General features: G+C 46.0%; 1 protein-coding gene across 1 annotated transcript in view; it reads right to left on the reverse strand.

Annotated features, from left to right (window-relative positions):
- Positions 1 to 22735, reverse strand: part of PKHD1 (PKHD1 ciliary IPT domain containing fibrocystin/polyductin) — a 418502-nt gene that overhangs the window by 248081 nt on the left and 147686 nt on the right. The window contains exon 36 of the mRNA XM_008157496.3: positions 12889 to 13101. Within this exon, the coding sequence (XP_008155718.2) occupies positions 12889 to 13101 (213 nt within the window). The remainder of the gene's footprint in view (positions 1 to 12888; positions 13102 to 22735) is intronic.

Raw genomic sequence — 22735 nt, forward strand, 5'->3', positions numbered from 1 at the left:
ACCTCCTGTCATTTGACAGGATCACTTCCATCTCTATCCCTTTGCCCATTCTGTCCCTTCCACCTGTGTGCCCAGCCTTCTTTATATTACCTATTCTTCCAAAATACAAATCAAGCCCCACCTCCTCCACTGAATTTCAGGCAGCATTTCAGCCCATGCTTATGTCCACCTCCTCTCATAGATATTACAGTGCTATGCATCTTCCTTATGCCAAAGGTCTGTGTGCATCTGAGATTTAGGCATGTCCAAGCATATCTGATTAGATATTTATGGGCCATTTGTGTGAGTTGTGTTAGCACGGGAGAAGCTTACACGAGGAGCAGTTGAGAGAAAAAGATGACAGAGACAGCATGGGATCTGCCTCAGATATGGATTTTCACTCCTAACCAAATGGACTGCTGAACCTGAAGAAAGGAGCTGAAGGAACTCTCCAGATGGATTTTGCACCTGATGCTCCTCTGTTGTGATTTTCATCAACTCTTTTTCTTAAAATATATTTTATTGATTTTTTATAGAGAAGGGAGAGGGATAGAGAGTCAGAAACATCGATGAGAGAGAAACATCGACCAGCTGCTTCCCGCACACCTCCCACTGGGGATGTGCCCGCAACCAAGGTACATGCCCTTGACCAGAATCGAACCTGGGACCCTCAGTCCTCAGGCCGACACTCTATCCACTGAGCCAAACCAGTTAGGGCTTCATCAATTCTTTATTCAGAATGATGTTAAACTTGATTCCTCAGAAAAGCCTCTGAGACCACCCCCCTAATGGGGTCAAACCCTCCCATCACCATGTTCCTCTCCTTGCCAGAACTGAACACATTGCCATTTGGCCTCTATTAGTGCAGTTCTCTATTTGTCTCCCCTATTAAATAGGACAGGAGGACTTATGCCTATATTTGCTCACCATGATAGCATCAATGCCTATCACAGTGTCTAGCATATAACAGGTGTTTAATAAATATGTAATGAATGAGGAAAATCATGACTGAGTTATGGAGAAACCAGCACTCCGAAGTTTTGGTGTCCAGGTGATTAGATAGGACACTGAGTGGCAAAAGAGGAAGTCACCATGCTTCATCGTGGGACACAGCACACTCCTACACCTCAGGGTATGACCACCTGGGCAGCAATGAAAGCCTGCACCTTGGCACCCATGTGTTCAGTACTCTCATGGCAGTTATCGGCAACAGGAGCTGGATGAGGCAGCACCAGAACCTCCCTAAATGGAAGGCAATTACCAAGAAAGCCAAAATAGGAGGAACAGTGCATGAAAGATGCTTCATGGTAACCTGCAGACGGGCTAGTTGATGAACTCAGGAAATTCATCATGAGAATATCTACAGCAAGCAGGCAGGAATGCTGAAAAAAGCTGGAGGTTCTGTGAGAGCTGGGGGAGGCAGGCAGTAAAATGTTTATGATCACTACTGAAATACCCCAGGTTGAATAGGTTCGGAGAGGCCGGGGGAGATTTCAGTTATATAACCCACCGTCAGCACCATATATTTCAATACTAAATTAGTCTGTAATTATTACAATGCATGTGTCTTATCCCCCCATGAGGACAGTCAGCACCTTGGATGCAGGATACCGCTTTATGTTTCTTTTATATATGCCATAATTCCTCACATGGTCCTGGGCTCACAATTAGGATTCAACACATAGGGATTTAAATTAACTATTATGAATATTGCCTTCTGGACATTTATCTGCAAATCTCCATCAGATATATACCCAAATGAGAATATAATATCTAATATGTAAAAATTACTACAAAACAATTATTAAGAACATAGAATAAGTTCTATGCTAAGTAGTTTTACTCTAAAGTAAGAATTATTTCTGTTGTTGGTTTTCTTTTAACAGATCATACAGACTAGAAAGTTGAGATACTTCAAGGACACGATTACACAGCAATGAGATGTCAGCAGCAAGTTCTGAAACCAGGTCTTCTGGATCCAGAACCAAAGAACTGGACACAAAATGGAATTCCTGACCTCTGGGAATATCTACAAATTAACTGTATCCAATCAAATTTGATTCTCAAAACATTATATTCCTTACTTCATAAACATTATTTAAATGCCATGCAAGGCGGAACAACTGCTTCTCTGATGAAGAAGGCATTGCACACATTTTGAACATGAGTCATTTCACCTCACAGTACTCTTAAGAAACCCAGGTTGGGCAGCTGCCTTCCTTTCCCTACCACAAATCAAAAAACATAAAAATGCAGTTTAAAAGCTCAATAGTTTATGAATATACTTAAATGAAAAAGAGTTATGCTCCTAATTTATAATTTAATACACTGTTTAGCCACTTTAAGCTTTCAACATTGACCTGTTAGCCAAACAAACTATTCATTTACTCCCACTATTAACTTCTACTCGTAATTGTATTTCCTACAAATTATTGTTCAAGCATTTCAATGCCATCCATCCATAATTACACAGTCACAGAGAACCATCTTGCCAAATGAGCATGAAGAAAAAGAATATAATCACTGTGGGTTAACACTCTTTAAAATAACTAATTGTCCTCTATTTTGTAGGACCTCTGTCTTTATTCCAAGTAAATAACTGCCAAATCTTTTAGGAGACAGAATCATTTCATTAAAATAATGTTTGTATCAGAATAGAAATATAAAGGAACTCACACACACAAAAAAAAAAAAACTAGAAAATTTTTCCAAATATATGCAAATTATTTACCCCTTCTCTCTACATGCAGCTTCACTATTATCCATAATAAAACAATGAATGTTATATTATATTTTCTTCTTGTAGATAAATATCTGTCAAGAACTGGGAAGACATACATAAAGGGGAAAGAGTCCTCCAGGTCCATGACCAGTACAAGAAATAGACAAATGTCACAAATGCACCACGTTAAATGTTAACACAGACGGACACCCAGGGTCTGCTGACACACAGACACACAGCACCTCACTCACAAAGGAAGGGGTTGTTTAGGGTAATGGCATCCAGAGAAGGAGATAACTGAGGGGGTCTTGAAGGATAATCCACAGTGGACCAAGTGACAAAATCAGCAGAGCACTCTAGGCAAAGGCAGTGGTGTACACAATGGTCTGGGACAACATGACACATTCGAATAGCTGCTATATATGTGGCCTGGCTTAATTGCAAGTATGTGGAGGGGATGGGGACGTGATGAGAGTCAGCAAAGGTGCACCTGGAAAGGTGAGCAGGACCCACCCAGGAAGGGCCTCACAGGCTCCCCCAAAGAATTTAGAGTTTATTCCAAATGGGATTTGGAAACCACCAAAGAAATATGTGAGGCGATAAATAAGAAATTATACTGATTTGAGACTAGTGATATTTTAAGACTAGTGATATCACACTGAGGGGAGAGAATCCTTAGTGAGAACACATGTTTACTGTAGATTGGGAAGAATGAGAAAAAATCTGACTCAAGTCCTAAAATGGGCAAGAGTCAAGTAGGAGCTTAATCTGTTCTAGCAAGTGAATGGGGGTTAGAGTGTCTAGAGCAAGATGAATGAGATGGCATGCTATGACTGGGAAAACTAAAGCAGCATTTTATTGGCCTGTTTTAACGAACTTGAAAAATCTTATTCAAAATAGTTACATGATCAAATTTATGCGTTGAAAGGTCACTCTGAATATGATGTGAAGAAGAGATTACAGGAAAGTGAGTGAAAGTAAGAAGACTACATAGAAGGCTACTGTAGAATGCTAATGCAGTAGCTCAGACAAAAAGTTTTGGAAGTTTGAGCAAGGGTTATGCAGTGGATCTGGAGAAAAGTATAAAAATTTGAGATTTCTTTTGTACAATCAAGATTGTGAGATTAAATCTAGAGGTAAGAAATAACATGTCAATGACACCTTACAGGTCTATAACTGAAGCAAATTGGCAGATAAAGAGAAATACTTAGGGATGAAAATAATAAATCCACTCAATAAATATTTATTGAGCATCTATTACATGCCATATGTCATTTGCTGTTCTAGTATTACAAATACAGTAGTGAGCAAAACAGTAAAAAGAAAAGAAAAAGAAAAAAGAAAAAGAATAGAACTCTGCCCTCATGTAGTGGCATTCAGCTTTAGATGACAGTTTTAAACAGGTTATGTTTTAGCTATTAAAGAGAATATACAATTGAAAAGATGAATCTGTAGCTCAGAAGAGAGGTCCAAAGCAAGATATATAAAGAAACATATAAATAGATGTTACTCCATGAGAAGGAGTGGGATTACTTGGGAGAAGTATACAGTTATAAGTGAAGTGTACCTGTGACCAAGCCCATGGGAACATGGTCATTTGAAGATTGGGTAGATGAGACAAGATCCTGAGAAGGGCAGTAAAAGGAAGAAAACCAAAAGATGAAGATATGCACATCCACATTTAAACAAAAGAATGCAGTACATCATATGGTAATGGTATCCAGAACGTCGTATTTCTCCATGCAATTGCTTGGAGACTCATTCCTCCCCGTCTCTTTATTCTTTTTTGTTATTGTTAGGGTCTGGGCACACTGCCCAGCACCTCTTGTACTTGAGTCCTATTCCTCACTGTTCATTTCATCCTTCTGCCAATAAAAGGTAAGGTGCACAGTAGCAGAATATAAGCTTTGAGGGGAAAGAGATGGAGAGAAAATCCTGCCCTTCTACTATTCTTCATTTTCCTCTTCTTTCCACCAGCACCTGGCCCAGATCCTGTGGTCATATACTATCTTTAACAACAGTAGGAGGTGATAAGTAACCAGAGGAATTAGAGAAAGGTCAACTATTGCAGATTACTCCACTTGTATCTAAATTGTCTCTCTATACTCCCAGATCCCACACTGCACCGGAACCCACAACTAGGCCACAAGAACAGAAGTACTGAGAACACCATCTGTTACTATTACTCAATAAAAAATAAATTGAGATAGTAGAAAGCAAATGGAGAGAGATGTGTCCCTGGAATCTCATGTTGGAAATGGAACCTACTTCCTCATACAATTAGTCTAATACTCAGTGGTCAGCTGCTCTACCCCCAATAACGTTATACAGTAAGATTTAGGTGAAACAGACTTTTGAAGGCTCACTTAGTTCCTTCACCACAAGGTTTATCAGCATTTCTTTGAGAAAAAAATGTATTCCAAGTTCCAACCAACCAACCAACCCAAACCATTTGTGAATTAGAGGCAATCCAATTTACGGTACTTCAGATGAGAAGACTATGATATTAGCATTAATAGAAGACTATCTGGCAGAACAAAGAGATGGAACGGGAGCATTTTTCACATACCATTTCCCTCTGCCCTTGGAGAACCACTTGCTCTGAAAGCTCCCTTGGGTGAAAAGAAAAGCTGGCGGGGAATTCTGCATGAACTTGCCTCTGTGTGCACTATGAGCCTCTGCATCATTGCAGGGCAATCTCTGGTGGTATCGCCTGAGCAGGGAACATGCGCCTGCAGGAGGGAGAAGGTTACCAGAGCAATCCTCTAAATATGCAGATGAGCTGGCTGCATCCACAGCTGATCAGCAAACATTCCCACACTGATGAAAAGGAATTGTGCACAAAGTCTGCTTCCAATGCTGAGAAGTTTGGCATTCTTTTGGCGTAAAGGTTTAAACCAAGGCTAACCGAGGTTATTTGGGTGGTGCAGTGAACCATACTTTGATTAAAGCCCTTCTCTAGAGTTATGAAAGAAAGGCTAACTTTTGTTTCTATCCAATCTGAGCATTACTGTTGCTACTGTGATTAAAAGTAAATGAATGAGAAGAATCAAAAGATAAAGTTCAAAATACCCAGGAGATAGTACATTTATTGTAAGTTAAGTAAAATATCTGAAACACAGGTCCTAGCTCCTGTGAGGATTTCAGGACAATTCAACAAATGTCATTTTAATATCTAACATCAACTGGAAACCTATGATGCCCGAGGTGTGGTTAAAGGACAAGGCAGAAATATCCATCAGAATATGGATTAATATAGTCTGTTCTGAGTCAGAGTCTGTCTAGAAGGTTTGAGTCTTTCAAACATCCCTAAAAATGTATCTCTTCCATTTGCATAGTCTTATGATCGATTCACACACCAAGTTTCCCATGAAATTTTTATGGCGAAAATTGCTAGGGGAAGGCAAAGAACCTCTTCAATATTGAGGAAATATAAAATCCCTGAAAAGGATGAATAAAAGTCATAGCATATACTAGAAAATGCAATTTTCATAAGATCCTTTGATAGTTTTAAGATTTGGGGTAACATTGGGAGGGGATGCCCAAACTGAGCAAAAGCTTTCAACCATATATATTTACCTCTTCGGCTATTTGATGAGATCCTTCTAGGTTCTGAGCTCTAAGCTAGGAACTTAACAGGCATTTTTGTTTGCCTGATTTTACCTACCTATTTATTCAGCCTCCTTGCAGCCTAAACGACAACTGATTTCAACTTTACACATTGAGTCTATACAGCACTAAATAGTGTATGCGTATAGTTGAATATGGACTTCAGTCACCTTGGGATCTCAAAGACCAAATTAGAAGTCAAAAGTCTAGGAATTTAGTTTAATCAGCTTAGAGGACGCCTATGTGTTATTGTTTTTTCTGCCAATCAATACTCCTCTATGGGATGGCTATCATCCTTTCTTTTGGTAAACAGCTCCCCAAAACAAATACTCATGCAAACACACAAATACACAAGCCTGGTCAGGGCAGAGTTGCATCTTCTCACATGGCCTTATCTCCCTGGCCTTGAGGGTTGGTAAAGTGGCTTAAGCTGAAACAATCATAGTGCCCTACCTCCCTGGGCACCATGTGTAGTCCTAAGCCTGGTAGGTAAATCAAGCTAGGCTTGTGAGGCCTTCCCTGGTTAATTTTGGAAATAATGATAGAACGCAGAGCTCTGTTCATTGTTGGTGGAAAACCAAAGTCTATATGAAACCAGGAAATGCAGTAGCCATATGGAACAAACCCTTAAGCAGTCAGAGCCAGTGAAGCCAATACATGTAGCGAGACCCGGGAGTGAGAGATGGAGTCCTGATGGCATCTGGACCCCTGGAGACAGCCATGCCCAAGTCCAGTTGCCTTCTTACCCATCCTGTAGTTTGATGGAAAACTGATAAATTTTGGGTTTTGTCTAAGTTTGTTTGCACTGGGTTTCCATCCCTTAAAACCAAATAATTTAAGAGTAGTAAAGCCACATATAAAAATGCCATACCATACCCATAGTTTATATTTCTGCTCAAAGGAAGCAGAGACAGAAAAGACCCCTGGTCTAGAAGAAATGAGTAAAGAACAGAAGCAAGAGGAGATGTTCTGGATGTAAAAGAGATAGGACAAAAAAATGGTTGATAGGTGGTAAAGAGAAGAAATCTGAAAATATATTGTCAAATATAGAGGAAATGTTGTAAGATGAAAATGGCTCTAAAAATGTTCATCTCATATCAAAGAACAGATGGTAGAAATGTCCTCAAGCTCCATCACGCTTGGGGAAGTAAGGGATCACAGAGAGAGACCCTGATCTCCCTAAAGTGTCTACACACGGCAGTTAAAGAGGATGAGCTAGTAGAGATGCTTTCAATCACTATTTTAGCAATGGAACTATTTTCTTCTAATGAAATGTTACATTGACTGCAAATATAGAATAGGGATAAAAGCAATAAATTGATTACTTGAGCAATTTAAACCTTGATTGCTTGACCCCCCTCCCCCAAACACTTCATTGTGAAACACCTTAAGTTCTCCCCAGAAACCTTTGGATTTGGGGGAGCACATTATGGAAATCACTGACCAGGAACACCCTCCTACACACCTGTCTACACCATGCACACAATACTGTGCTTTAAGACAGTCTAGAACCAGTTGGCAGATACAGTAACAGTGCCAGGTACAATCATTTTAAAAGCATGGAATTTGAATACGATACTTGGTACTTTTAAAAGGAAAATAAACCATATTTAAACGTATTTCTTTAAACTAGTTTGGTCTTATTTATTCCTATCAAATTCTCCTCTTTGTAATGATTGTTCTAGTGCTTTTCTTCAATCATGCCCCCACATACTAGTTTTTCTCAGAAACTTCCATTTATATTTAATGCCCATATCTTGTAAATTTCTTAAAAAGGACAAAGACAGAACTCCATTCAAGGCCATAAGACTGCTTTTGCTCCTAAGAAACTGTCAGCCAAATTTCTCAGGGAGGAACTAGAAATGAAGTGAGAGACATTGATAAATTTCCCTGCTGAACAATCAATAAAAGCCCCGCCACGCTGTTCAGACTCCCACTGTGGAAGCAAGGGCCGTAATTACATTGTCAAAAATTCAAGTTGCCCAGGCTGACAGCGACCCCTTGAAAAGTGACATGTGATTGGCACTCGGTTTAGGGTGGTGAACCTGGATTGGCAGACAGAGTGAGGAAAGCAAAAGGCAAGAGTGAAATTTCCTTATTGACTACAACTACCCAAACCCCAGACTGCCCCTCTTGGAGGGATCCTGAGACTCTTTAGTCATATTAAATATCCAAGTGAGTTGTGGACAGAACTCCCTGAGCCACTGAACTCCATGAGAGATTCAGAACACACCCTGCTCCAATCCACTCCCAAACCCAGAGAAAGAGAGAGAGAGAGAGAGAGAGAGAGAGAGAGAGAGAGAGAGAGTGCTGCGTGTGGCTGAGTGTTCATGAAGGTGTATGTGTGTGCATGTGTGTGCACATGAATGCATTTTTCTACATTAAGAGAAAAACATGAAATGTGCTTTCAACTCCATCCTTTCTCATGACAGCTGAACAGCAAAGCCTGTTTGCTTAGCGATTTTAATCTATGATAAAAACCAGCCTGAGCAGAAAGGTTACAGGGGTGGCAATGAAGAATGAGATGGGAGGGAGAAGGTGGGGAAAGCTGTACTACCGACCCACAGACCCATTTGTGTGATTCTCTAGGACCCGAGCTGGAGTTAAATTGGTCTCCATCAGTCAGGCCTCTTACTGTTGCATGCTAGGAATAAAACGCCTGCAAAACGCTTCATTTGCTCAGCAGTGCTCCGCTTCTGGCTAAACTGAGGAGCATGAAAATGATTTCCGAGAAGCCTTTATTGTAACCACACCGGGAATGGTGGTTATTCACTGCTGGGAAACAGCTGCACCAGGAGAGATTACAATCAAAAGGTGTTCTTCACTAGGTGTGGGAACAGAACAGAAGCTGCCTGGGAATGTGGCTGCCTCATGATCTCCAAAGCTAAAATCCTTCTCTTGCTTTGAAAAAAAAGTAGACAGACATTAACAAGGAGAGAAATCTCTAGGCAGAACTCGCCTCGTGCCAAATTTTGAAAGAGAGGCCCCTCCCTCGCCCCTCTAAAAGAAAATGAGATAATTAGCATTGGATACTCAGTGCTTTGGGAGAAATAGGGATATAAGAAAAAGAATATAATCAAAGAAAAAGAATATAATCAAAATAGCCGTGGCTAACACTGCTTGAGTGTTAGCAAGGACCTGATGCTTCGGAGCAGTTCACAAGCAGTACGTCTATGGGGGGAAGATTGTGTTTTCCTGCTTTTGGTGAGATTAATTTGCACAAGGTCACAGCTGATGAGCGGCAGACCTGCACTGATTTCTGATTCCAAAACTGCTAACCACTAAAAACAGCACTTCTCCTCGTGCAGTCAGTGGGATACTCCACTCAAATCATCCGAGGGTTCCACTGACGTGCACATTCCTGGGTCCCCCTCGGGCCACTGGAGCCAGGCTCTGGGGATGAGACCCGGAAACCTGCACTGGGAAAACCTCCTGGAGAAGAGTCTTCTAGGCACTAAGGTTGGTGAACCTCCTCACTGCATCAGCCTGGAAGCTGAGTGAACCCTGGTCATTAGGGACCTGCTGGGTGCCAAGCAGTGAATCAAGTCGCTCACTGTTTTTGCATACTTGACAGCCAAAGAAAATTAGTTTCTCCCCAAAGCCCCAGTGTCAGCAGACCCACCTCTGGCCCTGGGAAAAGGCCAGCAAAATTACGTAATGATTTTAACTATGATGTACCGCCATGCCGGAGGGGAAATCTGTTTGAGACCTCAGGTGGTGAAGGAGGAAGGCGCAGGGAGAGGATTGATGAGTTCTGTCTGGAACTGGATTCTCTGACTGAGACTGCGCAAAGGGAATCCCTCTCACCCAGTGGTTAGATCTTTCCCACTTCACATGTCTTTCAAATGAGTGAGATGCGGCAGCATCATGTCAGAGTGGAAAACAGCTTGATTTCGCCTGCGTCCAGTGTGCAAGCTCTATGGCTTGGGAGAGATCCCCATCACTCCTATATTGGGAGGGCTTTGGGGAAAACAGTTGTTGATGACAACCTAACCCTGGGAATAACCTACAGGGAAGGTGGGGGCTGGGAGTTATGGGGAGAGGTGGAAGAGCAGGGGAGAGGTGGAAAAGCAGGGGAGAGGTGGAAGAGCAGGGGAGAGGTGGAAGAGCAGGGGAGAAGACGGAAACAGGGGAGCAGAGGAAGAGATGTCTACACTCTCAATATCCTGTAACATCACAAGGCTCAAGAAGCAACATTTTTTTTTTTAACTTTCAGAATCTCAAAACATATTAAAAGCATGTACTTAGCTTCAATTGTCCCCTATTGATTGTAAGTAATGACACTCGGGATTTCTTTTTTTTTTTAAATATATTTTATTGATTTTTTACAGAGAGGAAGGGAGAGGGATAGAGAGCTAGAAATATCGATGAGAGAGAAACATCGACCAGCTGCCTCCTGCACACCCCCTACCGGGGATGTGCCCGCAACCAATGTACATGCCCTTGACCGGAATCGAACCTGGGACCTTTCAGTCCACAGACCAACGCTCTATCCCACTGAGCCAAACCGGTTTTGGCAACACTCGGGATTTCTTAACTTGACATCTTTTTAAACATAAAGGCTTAGGAGCACAGGGTACATTTAAAATACAGGCACAAAAAGTGTATTTATTAACTCTTTCACTGACCCTTCATAATAGTATGTGAAAATGAAAAGGGTTGGGGTAAAAAAGAAAAAAAGACAGGGTAAAAGAATTAGGAGAGTTTTCACTCTTTTCCATTTGAATTCCATTTCTAGCAAGAATTTTGTCATATGCATCATAGACAGTGGCTCTCAAACCAGAGAATCCCTATTAGGATTCAAGAGCCTTCAGATGGTCTATGGGCTGGTAGAAACAGTGATGTGCCCTCTTCTCCTCCAGCTATGTTTTCTCAGTGGCAAACAGCAAAACATTGGGTGGGTTTCCTAAGTAGCTATTGGACTAAAGCAAACATCTGAAGACTGTGGCTGATGTGTGAATAGATAAAAGACCCTCATGGATCTTGGGCTACAAGATTAATGTAAGCGCTTGTTGATAAAGATAGGAGAGAAAAGTCCTCCTTATATTGAATGTCTATCGAGGTATCTATGGGTTTTTCAAACCTGATAAAATTTATCCCCAATGCCTAGCACTCTGGCTGATCCATAGTCAACACTTAGTGGATACTTAACAAAAAATATTGATTTTGCTTCCTCTCCAAGGAAGCCTTTGAGACAATGATTGAGGCTCACTGTAATAGACAGGGCTTGACAGAACAAAATGGCAGACTCCTCAGCATAGCTAAATGCCCATGTCTAGAATTATTATTCCATGACAGACAGTGGGGTCTTATTTGGTTATGCCAGCCCAGAAATGCCAATGCAGACAAGATCATGTTTCCTAGAGACTGGTCACTATCTGGAGATCATATTTTTCATCTGCCTTTGGCTCATGCTATGTAACCCAAAGTATATAAGTATCCACTGAAAGATAATTAAAACTCATTATTTAATATTTATGTTTTCCAGTTGATATTAAGAATTTTCCTGGCACTGCCAGTAATATCCTGAATCTCAAGGAAAATAAAAATGTTCATGTTTCAAAGTGGTAATAGATGATCAGAAGGCAAATAAGCCCAGCCAGTGGTGGGCTAGAAGGGGTCAATGGGGAAAAAACAGGTACATCTATATAACTTTCAACAAGATAAATTTTTAAAAATAAAAGTAAAAATCTGAAGAAGAAGGAGGAGGAGGAGGAGGAAGAGGAGGAGGAGGAAGAGGAGGAGGAGGAGGAGGAGGAGGAAGAGGAGGAGGAGGAGGAGGAGAAGGCGGCAAATAAAATAGGAGCAGGAACACACTGCAGCCTAATCCCTGTTTTCTCCCAGAAATACCCAACCCATTTGAACCAAAAATCGAAGAGAAACTCTAACTGAACCACCAGGAGGTTCAGCCACAACTATAACAAAATGAAATTGTCTCCATTTAGTCTGTGACGCCATCAGTGTGTACAGCCATCAGTGTATGTGAAGTAATTGTGTCAGTTGGTTTTCACTACATTAGGCTGCAATTACAAACACAAATCTCAGTGGCTTATGACAACCAAGGTTTGTTCCTCACTCACGTACATGAGAGCAGGTCATTTGCAGCTGTGTCCTGGTTGTCATTGTTCAGAGTCCTACGCTGAGGACAGGCTATTCTCAAACAGAGAACAAAGGGCAAAGCATTGCAACAGCTCTTAAAACTTCTCCTTGGCCCTTGCAGTACATCATATCCACTCACATTCCATTGATGGAAGCAAGTCCATGGCTAAGGCCACTCTCAGTGGGACAGGGAAGAGTGCTCCACACAAGGAAGGCACTGAAAGCCATCTGGCCGTGGGAAGAGGTGTATCATTCTCTTACAGAAAGGGGAGCAAATAATGGAGAATCATAGTGTCCTCTGCCACAGGAATCATGACAGTTAATATTTCTCACTTAAGGAAATAGTGCCCGCATTCTAACTTTGTCGCTTCAGCAACTAACAACCAAAGATTATAAGTAGTTGAATAATTTTCCCCATTGCCCCCACATTGGCTAGACAAAGCCCTACTGCATTTCCTCTGGTCAGCTGTCCCACTCACCATGCAGGGAAAGAGTTCCATTCCTCACAGCCAGGAACTTGACTCCATATGGAAAAAAGGGGGTAGAGTGGGAACTCCCATACAGTGTGATCACAGCTTGGCCTTGGAAGGGCTTGTCCTCAGATCCAATCCGGAGCTCTCCACCATCAGAAACAAGGATGGAGTGTGCCCTGAGCTCAATGGTTCCTTGATCCATGAAAATCAGAGTGCCTCCTAATAACCAAAAAAGAAGCTTGTCAATCTTGTTGACAATTCCAATGTTTGATGAAATCCTCTGTGTTTATATTCTCTTGTAGAAGCACAATTGAGTGGATCAAACACCCAGACCCAGAAGCACTGTATTATTAAGCCAGTTTAAATTAGTTATCACTATTCATTGCTCCTTTATTTATATTATTTTAAAAAACAATAGCCTAAATGTCCAGCAACTTAGGACTGGTTAAATAAGTCATGAGAAAGTCATCATTTTAACCATTTAGCAGCAGATAAAAGCAGCATATAAAAATTCAGTTAAAGCCCTGCCAGGGTATCTCAGTGGTTAGAGCATCGGCCCACACACCAAAGGGTCCTGGGTTCGATTCCTTGTCAAGGGCATGTGCCTTGGTTGTAGGCTCCATCCCCGGCCCAGTCAGGGCATGTGCAGGAGGCAACCAATCAATGTGAGAGATGTGTCTCTCTCATATTGATGTTTCTATCTATCTATCTATCTCTTCCCCTCCTCCCTTCCACTTGCTCTGAAAATCAATGGAAAAAAATATCCTCAGGTGAGGATTTTTTAAAAAAATCAGTTAAAAAGAAACTGGGCAATAAGTGAACAGGAAATAGGAATAGAAGAAAATGTGTCAAAATTATAAGAACTGTGGTAAAAGGAAGTGTAATTAGGGTTACCATCATGACATGTGTAACATTTTAGCTGACCAACAACCACTGTACTTTTCATAATAGACTCTAATTTCCTAAAGGATTTGCTCTGCTCTATAGAAAAGAGTTGAGTGGGACTGTCAGTTGTGGTGTCCTATCCTACCTTAGCCTGAGTCATGTACCCAGACTTCAAAAGGAAATCTGGAGCAAAAGGGAAGAGATGACTGGAAATGTTTAGACCTCAGTAATTCTAGTGGTGATACCTAATGAGCCCAAAAAGAGTTCCTACTTCTGAGCCCCCCATCTGCCAAGCCCCTCCAAAACTCCCTGGATGCTATTACTTCTACACCTGATTTTCCACACTTCCCATCAATTCTGTAAGCTACCCAATACCTTCTCAAAAAATTTCCTTTATCTATCTATTTGTTTTTGTTCTTCTTAATTCTTTTCCTCTTTCCTATGAGTTTGAATTTCCTATGAATTTTCTATGACTTTGTTTCTGTTTTATTTTGTTTATTTTGCATTTTAGATCCCACATATAAGTGAAACTATACAATATTTATGCTTTTTAAAATGACAGTTGCAAATCAAACAACCTTAACTGATATTGATATTATTTTGTTCTAATATTGAAATTTTCTGTAAAATAGGAATGTTATCCTATATAATAAAAGCCTAATATGCTAAGTGTCCAGTCATCCAGTTGGCCGTTCACCCAATCAAAGCGTAATATGCTAATGATATGCTAAGGCCACTCAACCGCTCACTATGACTAACGTGCACTAACCACCAGGGGGAAGACACTCCGACCAGTAGGTGAGCTTGCTTCTGGGGCCTGGCCGATCGGGACTGTGTGAGACAGGCTGGACATGCCATGGAGCCCTCCCATGGTCCCTCCCCAGCTGACCAACCTCCCATGTCCCTCCCCAGCCCTGATCATGCATGTTCCTCCCAAGCCCCAATTGTGCACCAGTGGGGTCCCTCGGCCTGGCCTGTGCCCTCTTGCAATCAGGGAGGGACCTCTCAGGGGATGTCGGAGAGCCAGTTTCAGCCCAATCCCACAGGCCAGGCTGAGGGACCCCACTGGTACACAAATTTGTGCACCGGGCCTCCAGTTTTATAATAAAATCATTTGTATATCATGGGAATAAACACTTAGGATATTAAAACATACTTCCATTATTTTAATACTTTACTTTAAAAGGATTTAAAATATTTATATTTTAAGCAGAATTTTTTCAATATTGTCAAAATAATTAATAATTAAACACTTTAACCTGAATGAGCTATTAAATCTATCTCCCACTTTGTAAGTGGTTTGCAAAAACACTACACTAGACTCTTCTATCCTCTAACAAAGTGGTCAGGGTTGCGACTTTATATTGGGAACACCTGGGTCTTCTTTTCTGAACCCCATAGTAACTTTCCATCTCACTCAGAATAAATCAAAGTCCTTACATTGGGCTACAAAAAGCCCCTTTTGATTTGCCACCCCATCTCTGATACCCCCACATCACCATCTTTTAAAACTCACTTTCCGGAGAAACCAAGATGGCGGCATAGGTGAAACACCTAACCTGCAGCCGGGCACAACAATTTCAAAGGCACAACTAGAGGTCAGAACGGACATCGTCCAGAACCACAGGAGAGCTGGCGGACTGAAATGCCCACAGCTGGGGGGAAGGAGAAGGCCACGGGGACAATCGGGGGAGCCGTAAAAGCCTGAGGTATGGAGAAACGGGCGGAGACACGAGCACGCGCGCCTGCGGGGAGGATGGAGCCGGAGAGGAAGGGGCGGCTGACGGCCTGGCCGGCGTTCACTGGCAGGAAGGAGATAAAGGCTCCGGAGTGCGCTAAGCGCCGGCTCCGACTGCACTGAGCGCCAGTTCCGAGCGAAACCCTGGGAAGCCAGGCGCAGGCTGGGGGAATGAATCTGGGCTGTGGGGCGCAGGCACAGAGGAGCAGCGGAAGGCAGAGCTCCAGAGGCGCGCACGGGAAGGGGCGCAAAGGACGGACTGTTGCCTGCGCCACTGAACTGCCCTAGCGGGAAGGAGACATAAGCTCAGGACCGTGCTGAACCCCAGTTCCGACTGCACTGAACCCCAGTTCCGGACGAAACCCTGGGAAGCCAGGCGCACGCTGGGGGAATGAATTTGGGCTGTGGTGGCGGAGGCACAGAGAAGCGGCGGCTCCAGACGCGCGCACTGGAAGGTGCGCAGAGGACGGACTTTTGCCTGCGCCACTGGGTGGCCCTGCTGGGAAGGAGACAGGGACACCAGACTGCGCTGAGACCCAGTTCCAACTGCACTGAAACCCAGTTCCAGGCGAGAATCTGGGAGTCCAGATTCATTAGGGGAGGGACTGGACTGTTTGGCAGTGGGCGAAACTCCAGGGCGCGTTTCTCTCAGAGGTGTTTGCAAGGAGTACAGAGGGACACAGACACAGGAGCCTCATAGGGCGGGACTGACAGGAAGCCAAGGTTGTAGGCTCCACCCTGTAGCTCCGCCCCAGCCAAGCTGAGCAGAAGCTTTTTCCTGCTGAGTGCCTCAGGTAGTGGCTGACCCACACTGCATTGGAGACCCAGAAACGAGGGCATCTAGTGGTTGGTGGGAGATGACACCAGATTTCAATCAATTGCATAAGGGAGGCATTCTAGAGGCAGACTCAGTGAGCGCCAAGGCATTGCTGCATCAAGACCCGGCCCACAAACATGTCTCCTGCACAGCAACTCTTCCTATATGGACAAAGAGGGTCCTCACGGCCAATTGGCCTGGAGGACAATTCCTCCCAGTGACACCAACAACAATCAAGACTTAACTGTACAAAGGAGGACCAAGATGGAGACATAGGGCGGCAGCCTGATCGTTGCCTACCACAACAATATTGAGACTACGACGGGAGAGCAGAGCAGACACCAGCCAGAAAGACCGGGGGGCTGGCTGAGCAGATGCTCTACAACTAGAATAAAAGAGAGGGGTACGCAGGATGATGCTGATGCCGGTGACCCAAAGTCCACACTTTAAGAACTATGGCTCAGGCGACACAATGGTGGCCTGGAACGTGCTCGGCGCAGTTCCCCCGGCGGTCTCCGGCTGAGGGGACGGCTCCACTCGCTGCCGAGCACGGACAGACGAGCCCCTGGGAGACATGGGGTGGGAGACTCCGTGCTTGCTGACCTCCGAGTCCTTCAAGAATCTCAATGCCCCGAAGTGGCCAGGTGCGCACGCTCAGCGACTGGCCACCGTTGCAGACCCAAGGGCCGACGCAGCGACACCGGACCAGCCCACCGCCGGGCACCGGGCACACCGGAGCCTTGCCGAGCCCGCCGCCCAACGAGTTCTGCGGCAGCCGCCCTGGAGCTCTGAGAAAATGACCGAAGGAATTGCTGAGAGGAAATTGACCAACAGGAATTGAGATCAAGAAGACGAAACCCCGCTGAGACCCGAGTCCAGGCGAGCCTGCGAGCCTCTGGGCTCAGATGTGGTCACACGCCTCTGGGTCTAGGTGAGGCCTCACGCCCCTGGGTTTGGGTGAGGCCACGCGCCCCTGGGTCCAGGTGAAGCTGGATTCCGGGTTCGGGTGAGGCCATGTGCCCCTGGGTCCGGGCGAATCTGAACCCTGGGTCCGGGTGAGGCCGTGGGCCCCTGGATCCGGGTAAGGCTGGGTCCCGAGTACGGGTGAGGCCGTGAGCCCCTGGATCCGGGTGAGACCACGCGACCAGGGATCTGAGAGAGGTAACGCGCCCCTGGGTCCGGGTGGCTTCGTGCACCTAGGTCCAGGTGAGGCCACGTGCCCCTGGGTCTGAGAGAGGCCACGCACCCCTAGGTCCGGGCGAGACCATGTGTCCCTGGATCCGGGTGGGGCCTCGTGCACGTAGGCCCGGGTGGGCCCGCGTGCCCCTGGGTCTGGGGGAGGCCAGGCGTCCCTGGGTCCGGGTGAGACCGTGTGTCCCTGGATCCGGGTGAGGCCTCGTGCGCCTAGGCCCGGGTGAGGCCACGTGCCCCTGGGTCTGGGGGAGGCCAGGCGTCCCTGGGTCCGGGTGAGACCGTGTGTCCCTGGATCCGGGTGAGACCTCGTGCACCTAGGCATGGGTGAGGTCACGTGCCCCGGGGTCTGAGAGGCCAAGCGTCCCTGGGTCCGGGTGAGACCATGTGTCCCTGGATCCGGGTGAGGCCGCGTGCACCTAGACCCAGGTGAGCCCAAGTGGCCCTGGGTCTGGGAGAGGCCAAGCGTCCCTGGGTCCGGGTGCGACCATGTGTCCCTGGAGCCGGATGAGGCCTCGTGCACCTAGGCCCGGGTGAGGCCACGTGCCCCTGGGTCTGGGAGAGGCCAAGCGTCCCTGGGTCCGGGTGAGACCATGTGTCCCTGGATCCGGGTGAGGCCTCGTGCACCTAGGCCCGGGTGAGCCCAAGTGGCCCTGGGTCTGGGTGAGACCATGTGTCCCTGGATCCGGGTGAGGCATCGTGCACCTAGGCCCGGGTGAGGCCACGTGCCCCTGGGTCTGGGAGAGGCCAAGCGTCCCTGGGTCCGGGTGCGACCATGTGTCCCTGGATCCGGATGAGGCCTCGTGCACCTAGGCCCGGGTGAGCCCAAGTGGCCCTGGGTCTGGGAGAGGCCAAGCGTCCCTGGGTCCGGGTGAGACCATGTGTCCCAGGATCCGGGTGAGGCCTCGTGCACCTAGGCCCGGGTGAGCCCAAGTGGCCCTGGGTCTGGGAGAGGCCAAGCGTCCCTGGATCCGGGTGAGACCATGTGTCCCTGGATCCGGGTGAGGCCTCGTGCACCTAGGCCCGGGTGAGCCCAAGTGGCCCTGGGTCTGGGAGAGGCCAAGCGTCCCTGGGTCCGGGTGAGACCATGTGTCCCAGGATCCGGGTGAGGCCTTGTGCACCTAGGCCCGGGTGAGCCCAAGTGGCCCTGGGTCTGGGAGAGGCCAAGCGTCCCTCGGTCCGGGTGAGACCATGTGTCCCTGGATCCGGGTGAGGCCTCGTGCACCTAGGCCCGGGTGAGCCCAAGTGGCCCTGGGTCTGGGAGAGGCCAAGCATCCCTGGGTCCGGGTGAGACCATGTGTCCCTGGATCCGGGTGAGGCCTCGTGCACCTAGGCCCGGGTGAGCCCAAGTGGCCCTGGGTCTGGGAGAGGCCAAGCGTCCCTGGGTCCGGGTGCGACCATGTGTCCCTGGATCCGGGTGAGGCCTCGTGCACCTAGGCCCGGGTGAGCCCAAGTGGCCCTGGGTCTGGGAGAGGCCAAGCATCCCTGGGTCCGGGTGAGACCATGTGTCCCTGGATCCGGGTGAGGCCGCGTGCACCTAGGCCCGGGTGAGCCCAAGTGGCCCTGGGTCTGGGAGAGGCCAAGCGTCCCTGGATCCGGGTGCGACCATGTGTCCCTGGATCCGGATGAGGCCTCGTGCACCTAGGCCCGGGTGAGCCCAAGTGGCCCTGGGTCTGGGAGAGGCCAAGCGTCCCTGGGTCCGGGTGCGACCATGTGTCCCTGGATCCAGGTGAGGCCTCGTACACCTAGCCCCGGGTGAGCCCAAGTGGCCCTGGGTCTGGGAGAGGCCAAGCGTCCCTGGGTCCGGGTGCGACCATGTGTCCCTGGATCCGGATGAGGCCTCGTGCACCTAGGCCCGGGTGAGGCCATGTGCCCCTGGGTCTGGGAGAGGCCAAGCGTCCCTGGGTACGGGTGAAGCCAGATCCTGGGTCCGGGTGAGGCCGTGCGCCCCTGGATCCATCCGGGTGAGGCTGGGTCCCAGGCCCGGGTGAGACCACGCGCCCCTTGGGTATGGGTGAGGCCACGTGCCCCTTAGTCCGGGTGACGCCGTGCCCCTGGGTTCGGCCGAGACCAAACCAGAGGGAGTCGGACCTCCATTACCACCATTTGTCCACCATCCAGAACTGAGGGGTCAGTGCTGACATGTACACATAAGGAACTACTGGACATTGAAATTGGGTCTCAAAAGAACTGTTGGTCCAGGGGGAAGCTCGCTACAGATTGATTCATTTGCCTGTCAGCATAACTATTATTGCTCGTCTCACATTCAGTTCTTATTAGTATATATCTAGTGACATATGATCTCGCTCATCTAGGGGAAATGATGAACAACATAGACTGAGGAACAAGAACAGAACCAGAAGCAAGGAGGCATTGATCGGACTATCGGGCCTCAGAGGGAGGATAGGGGAGGGTAGGGGGAGGGTGGGGGGAGGGGGAGAGTTCAACCAAAGGACCTGTATGCATGCATATAAGCCTATCCAACGGTTAAGTTCAACAGGGGATTGGGGCATGCGTGGGGAGAGGGGTGGGATGGGAATGGGGGGATGAGGACAAATATGTGACACCTTAATCAATAAAGAAATTTAAAAAAAGAAAAAAATAAAAATAAAAAAAATAAATAAATAAAACTCACTTTCCGACTCATCTATTGCAAACACACTGGCCTGCTTGTTGGTTCTTTAACAAGTCAGGCTTGTGCATATGTTCTTCCTGCACCTGGAATGTTCTTCCGCAGATACCCATGTGCCTCATTCCCCCTTGTCTCTATTCAAGGGTTAACGTCTCACTACGGCCTTCCTCTCCAGTCTATGTAAGATAGAATGCCCTTACCTCTGACCCAAATATATTTTTCTTCAGAACACTTAACATGTTTAATGTCTGCCCTCCCCCCACAGGAATGCATGCTTCATGAGAACATTTATCTGCTTTGCTCACGTCTATATCCCTAGTGTCTAGAACAGTGACCAATAGGTAATTAGCACTTAATATATCACTGTTGAGTAAATCAATAAATGATTTTACCTTTTTTAGAAAATCTGGTTTGTACCTGAATGTAATCCTTTATGGACAAACACACACACTCACTCCCATTTTCTCAGAAAGGATGTTATTACATTTAATTTATAAGTCCATACATTGTCTTACTGAGCTAAAGATAGGCAAAGGATGTGGAGAGAGCCTGGTGTCAGAAATTGCTCAAAATACAGATTCCTGTTATAACAAGGAAGGTCCTGGTGAGGGCCAGTGAAGGGAAGGCATTCTTCATCTGCCAAAGTCCTAAATCCAAAGTGCCACATTACTGAGTTAAATTGCTGTTGTTTCCTAAATATGTACTGGAGGAATGTGATAGAGAGAAGAATAAGATTAAGATGCCTTCAGTCACTTACTCACTAATGTTTACTCCCATTAGTCCACAGATAGTGATCAATAGACATTTTCCCCAATAGTCAACTGGAGAGGCCTCTTCTTCCCCAATTTTCTGTCTAACATTCTTCTCCAGCTTCCCTCAGCCCCTTTCACCAGCCCTTCTAGTCTTCAATCCTAAAGCCCATACCACACTCCATATGTAAAACAGCCATGGGATGTTTGCTTAGACTCAGCTTCTTAAAGTGTTCCTTCTTTTCACAATTTAGAACCACACACCCCACGTAGGTATTCAGTTTCTCTGTCTGTAAAATGTACAGTTCTTCCCTCAGAAAATTACAGCGAGATTTCTTGAAATGATGCTTTCAAGGGACCATTGTTGGTCCCTAGTCTTGGTTCAGATCCTGTTAAATAATACAGTGGTTTGGTGTCTACTCCTATCATCACACGCACCTTTACTTCCCCCACTATTGCCATTACTGCTCTATTTCCACAATTGCTCCATCATGCTAGTACCACTAGACCACATCCTTCCAACATCCCATTGCTGGTAATCCTGACTTTTCCTTTCAAATATGGAACATAGAGCTTACATACTCTAAGGCAAATTATCCACGAAGCAAGAAACTATCCTTTGGTGATCCATAGGCTTAATGTTACAGTGGTACCACCCTGCTTCCCAGACTTTCCAACGACCAACTTGGAATTTTGACTTAATTTTCCTTCTCATTGTCATGACGATGACAAGAATAATCATCAGAAATGCAGTAATAATAATGAATCCTGCTGTGAACAAGAGGGGAAAAATGTGACCTGTGGCACAGGTCATTTTCTTATGTTTACTAAAACCATTTTTGCTCACAGCCACATTTCATTAATGTCCCAGCTAATTATCCTCAACTGGTGGACCAAGGATTTGCATGGCAGGACTCCTCAGTCATAAATAGTCATGAAATCTGAACTGAACTTGATCAGCAAATGGTAGAGGCAGGGTATGGAATCGAGGTTCCTGTCCTGACTCCGCCGTTGGCCTCTGAATGACCCTCAGGGAGCCCCATAAAATTGCTGGGGCTTGGCCCTAACCAGTTTGGCTCAGTGGATAGAGCGTCAGCCTGTGGACTGAAAGGTCCCAGGTACGATTCCAGTCAAGGGCATGTACCTTGGTTGCGGGCACATCCCCAGTAGGAGGTGTGAGGAGGCAGCTGATTGATATTTCTCTCTCATCGATGTTTCTAACTCTCTATCCTTCTCCCTTCCTCTCTGTAAAAAATCAATAAAATATGTATTTTTAAAAAGCTGCTGGGCCTCGGAGGATTATTCAGTTCCCAAACCTGTCCTATTCAGGGCCTAAGGACGGTCTCTTCTCTGATCGGTGAAGTGGAGAGTAGATGCATGCATTCACTCTAGCTCTGGAACATCTGACATCTACTAGTACATTTGTAAGAACGCAGTCAGGTGTGTGTTGGACATTGATAGAAACACAAAACCCATGTTTTCCTGACATCACCTCTGCTGTAGTGAACTTCGAATTTTGATCAAAAGAGATACTACATGCACAGGCAATGATTCAAATAAAACCACAGGGAAAGCAAGGGATCTAACATTTATTAAGAGCCTACCATGTACCAAAATCTTTAGATATGTTGTCTGAAATGACCTTCAAAATAAGACTATGAGGTCAATATCACCCTCCCTATTTCACAGAACTGGGTGGGCTGCCAGAGAGGCTGTAATTCCTCTTTCAGTCCAGAACTGGCAGAGGAAGCTTTAGCACCTGAGACCACCTGACAGAGACACTCATGTCCTATCCACTTCCACAAACACTCCCAGGTAGCTCTTTTATTAATTAGGTTTGT

The sequence above is a fragment of the Eptesicus fuscus genome, chromosome 10, assembly GCF_027574615.1.
Source record: "Eptesicus fuscus isolate TK198812 chromosome 10, DD_ASM_mEF_20220401, whole genome shotgun sequence".
Taxonomy (NCBI): domain Eukaryota; kingdom Metazoa; phylum Chordata; class Mammalia; order Chiroptera; family Vespertilionidae; genus Eptesicus; species Eptesicus fuscus.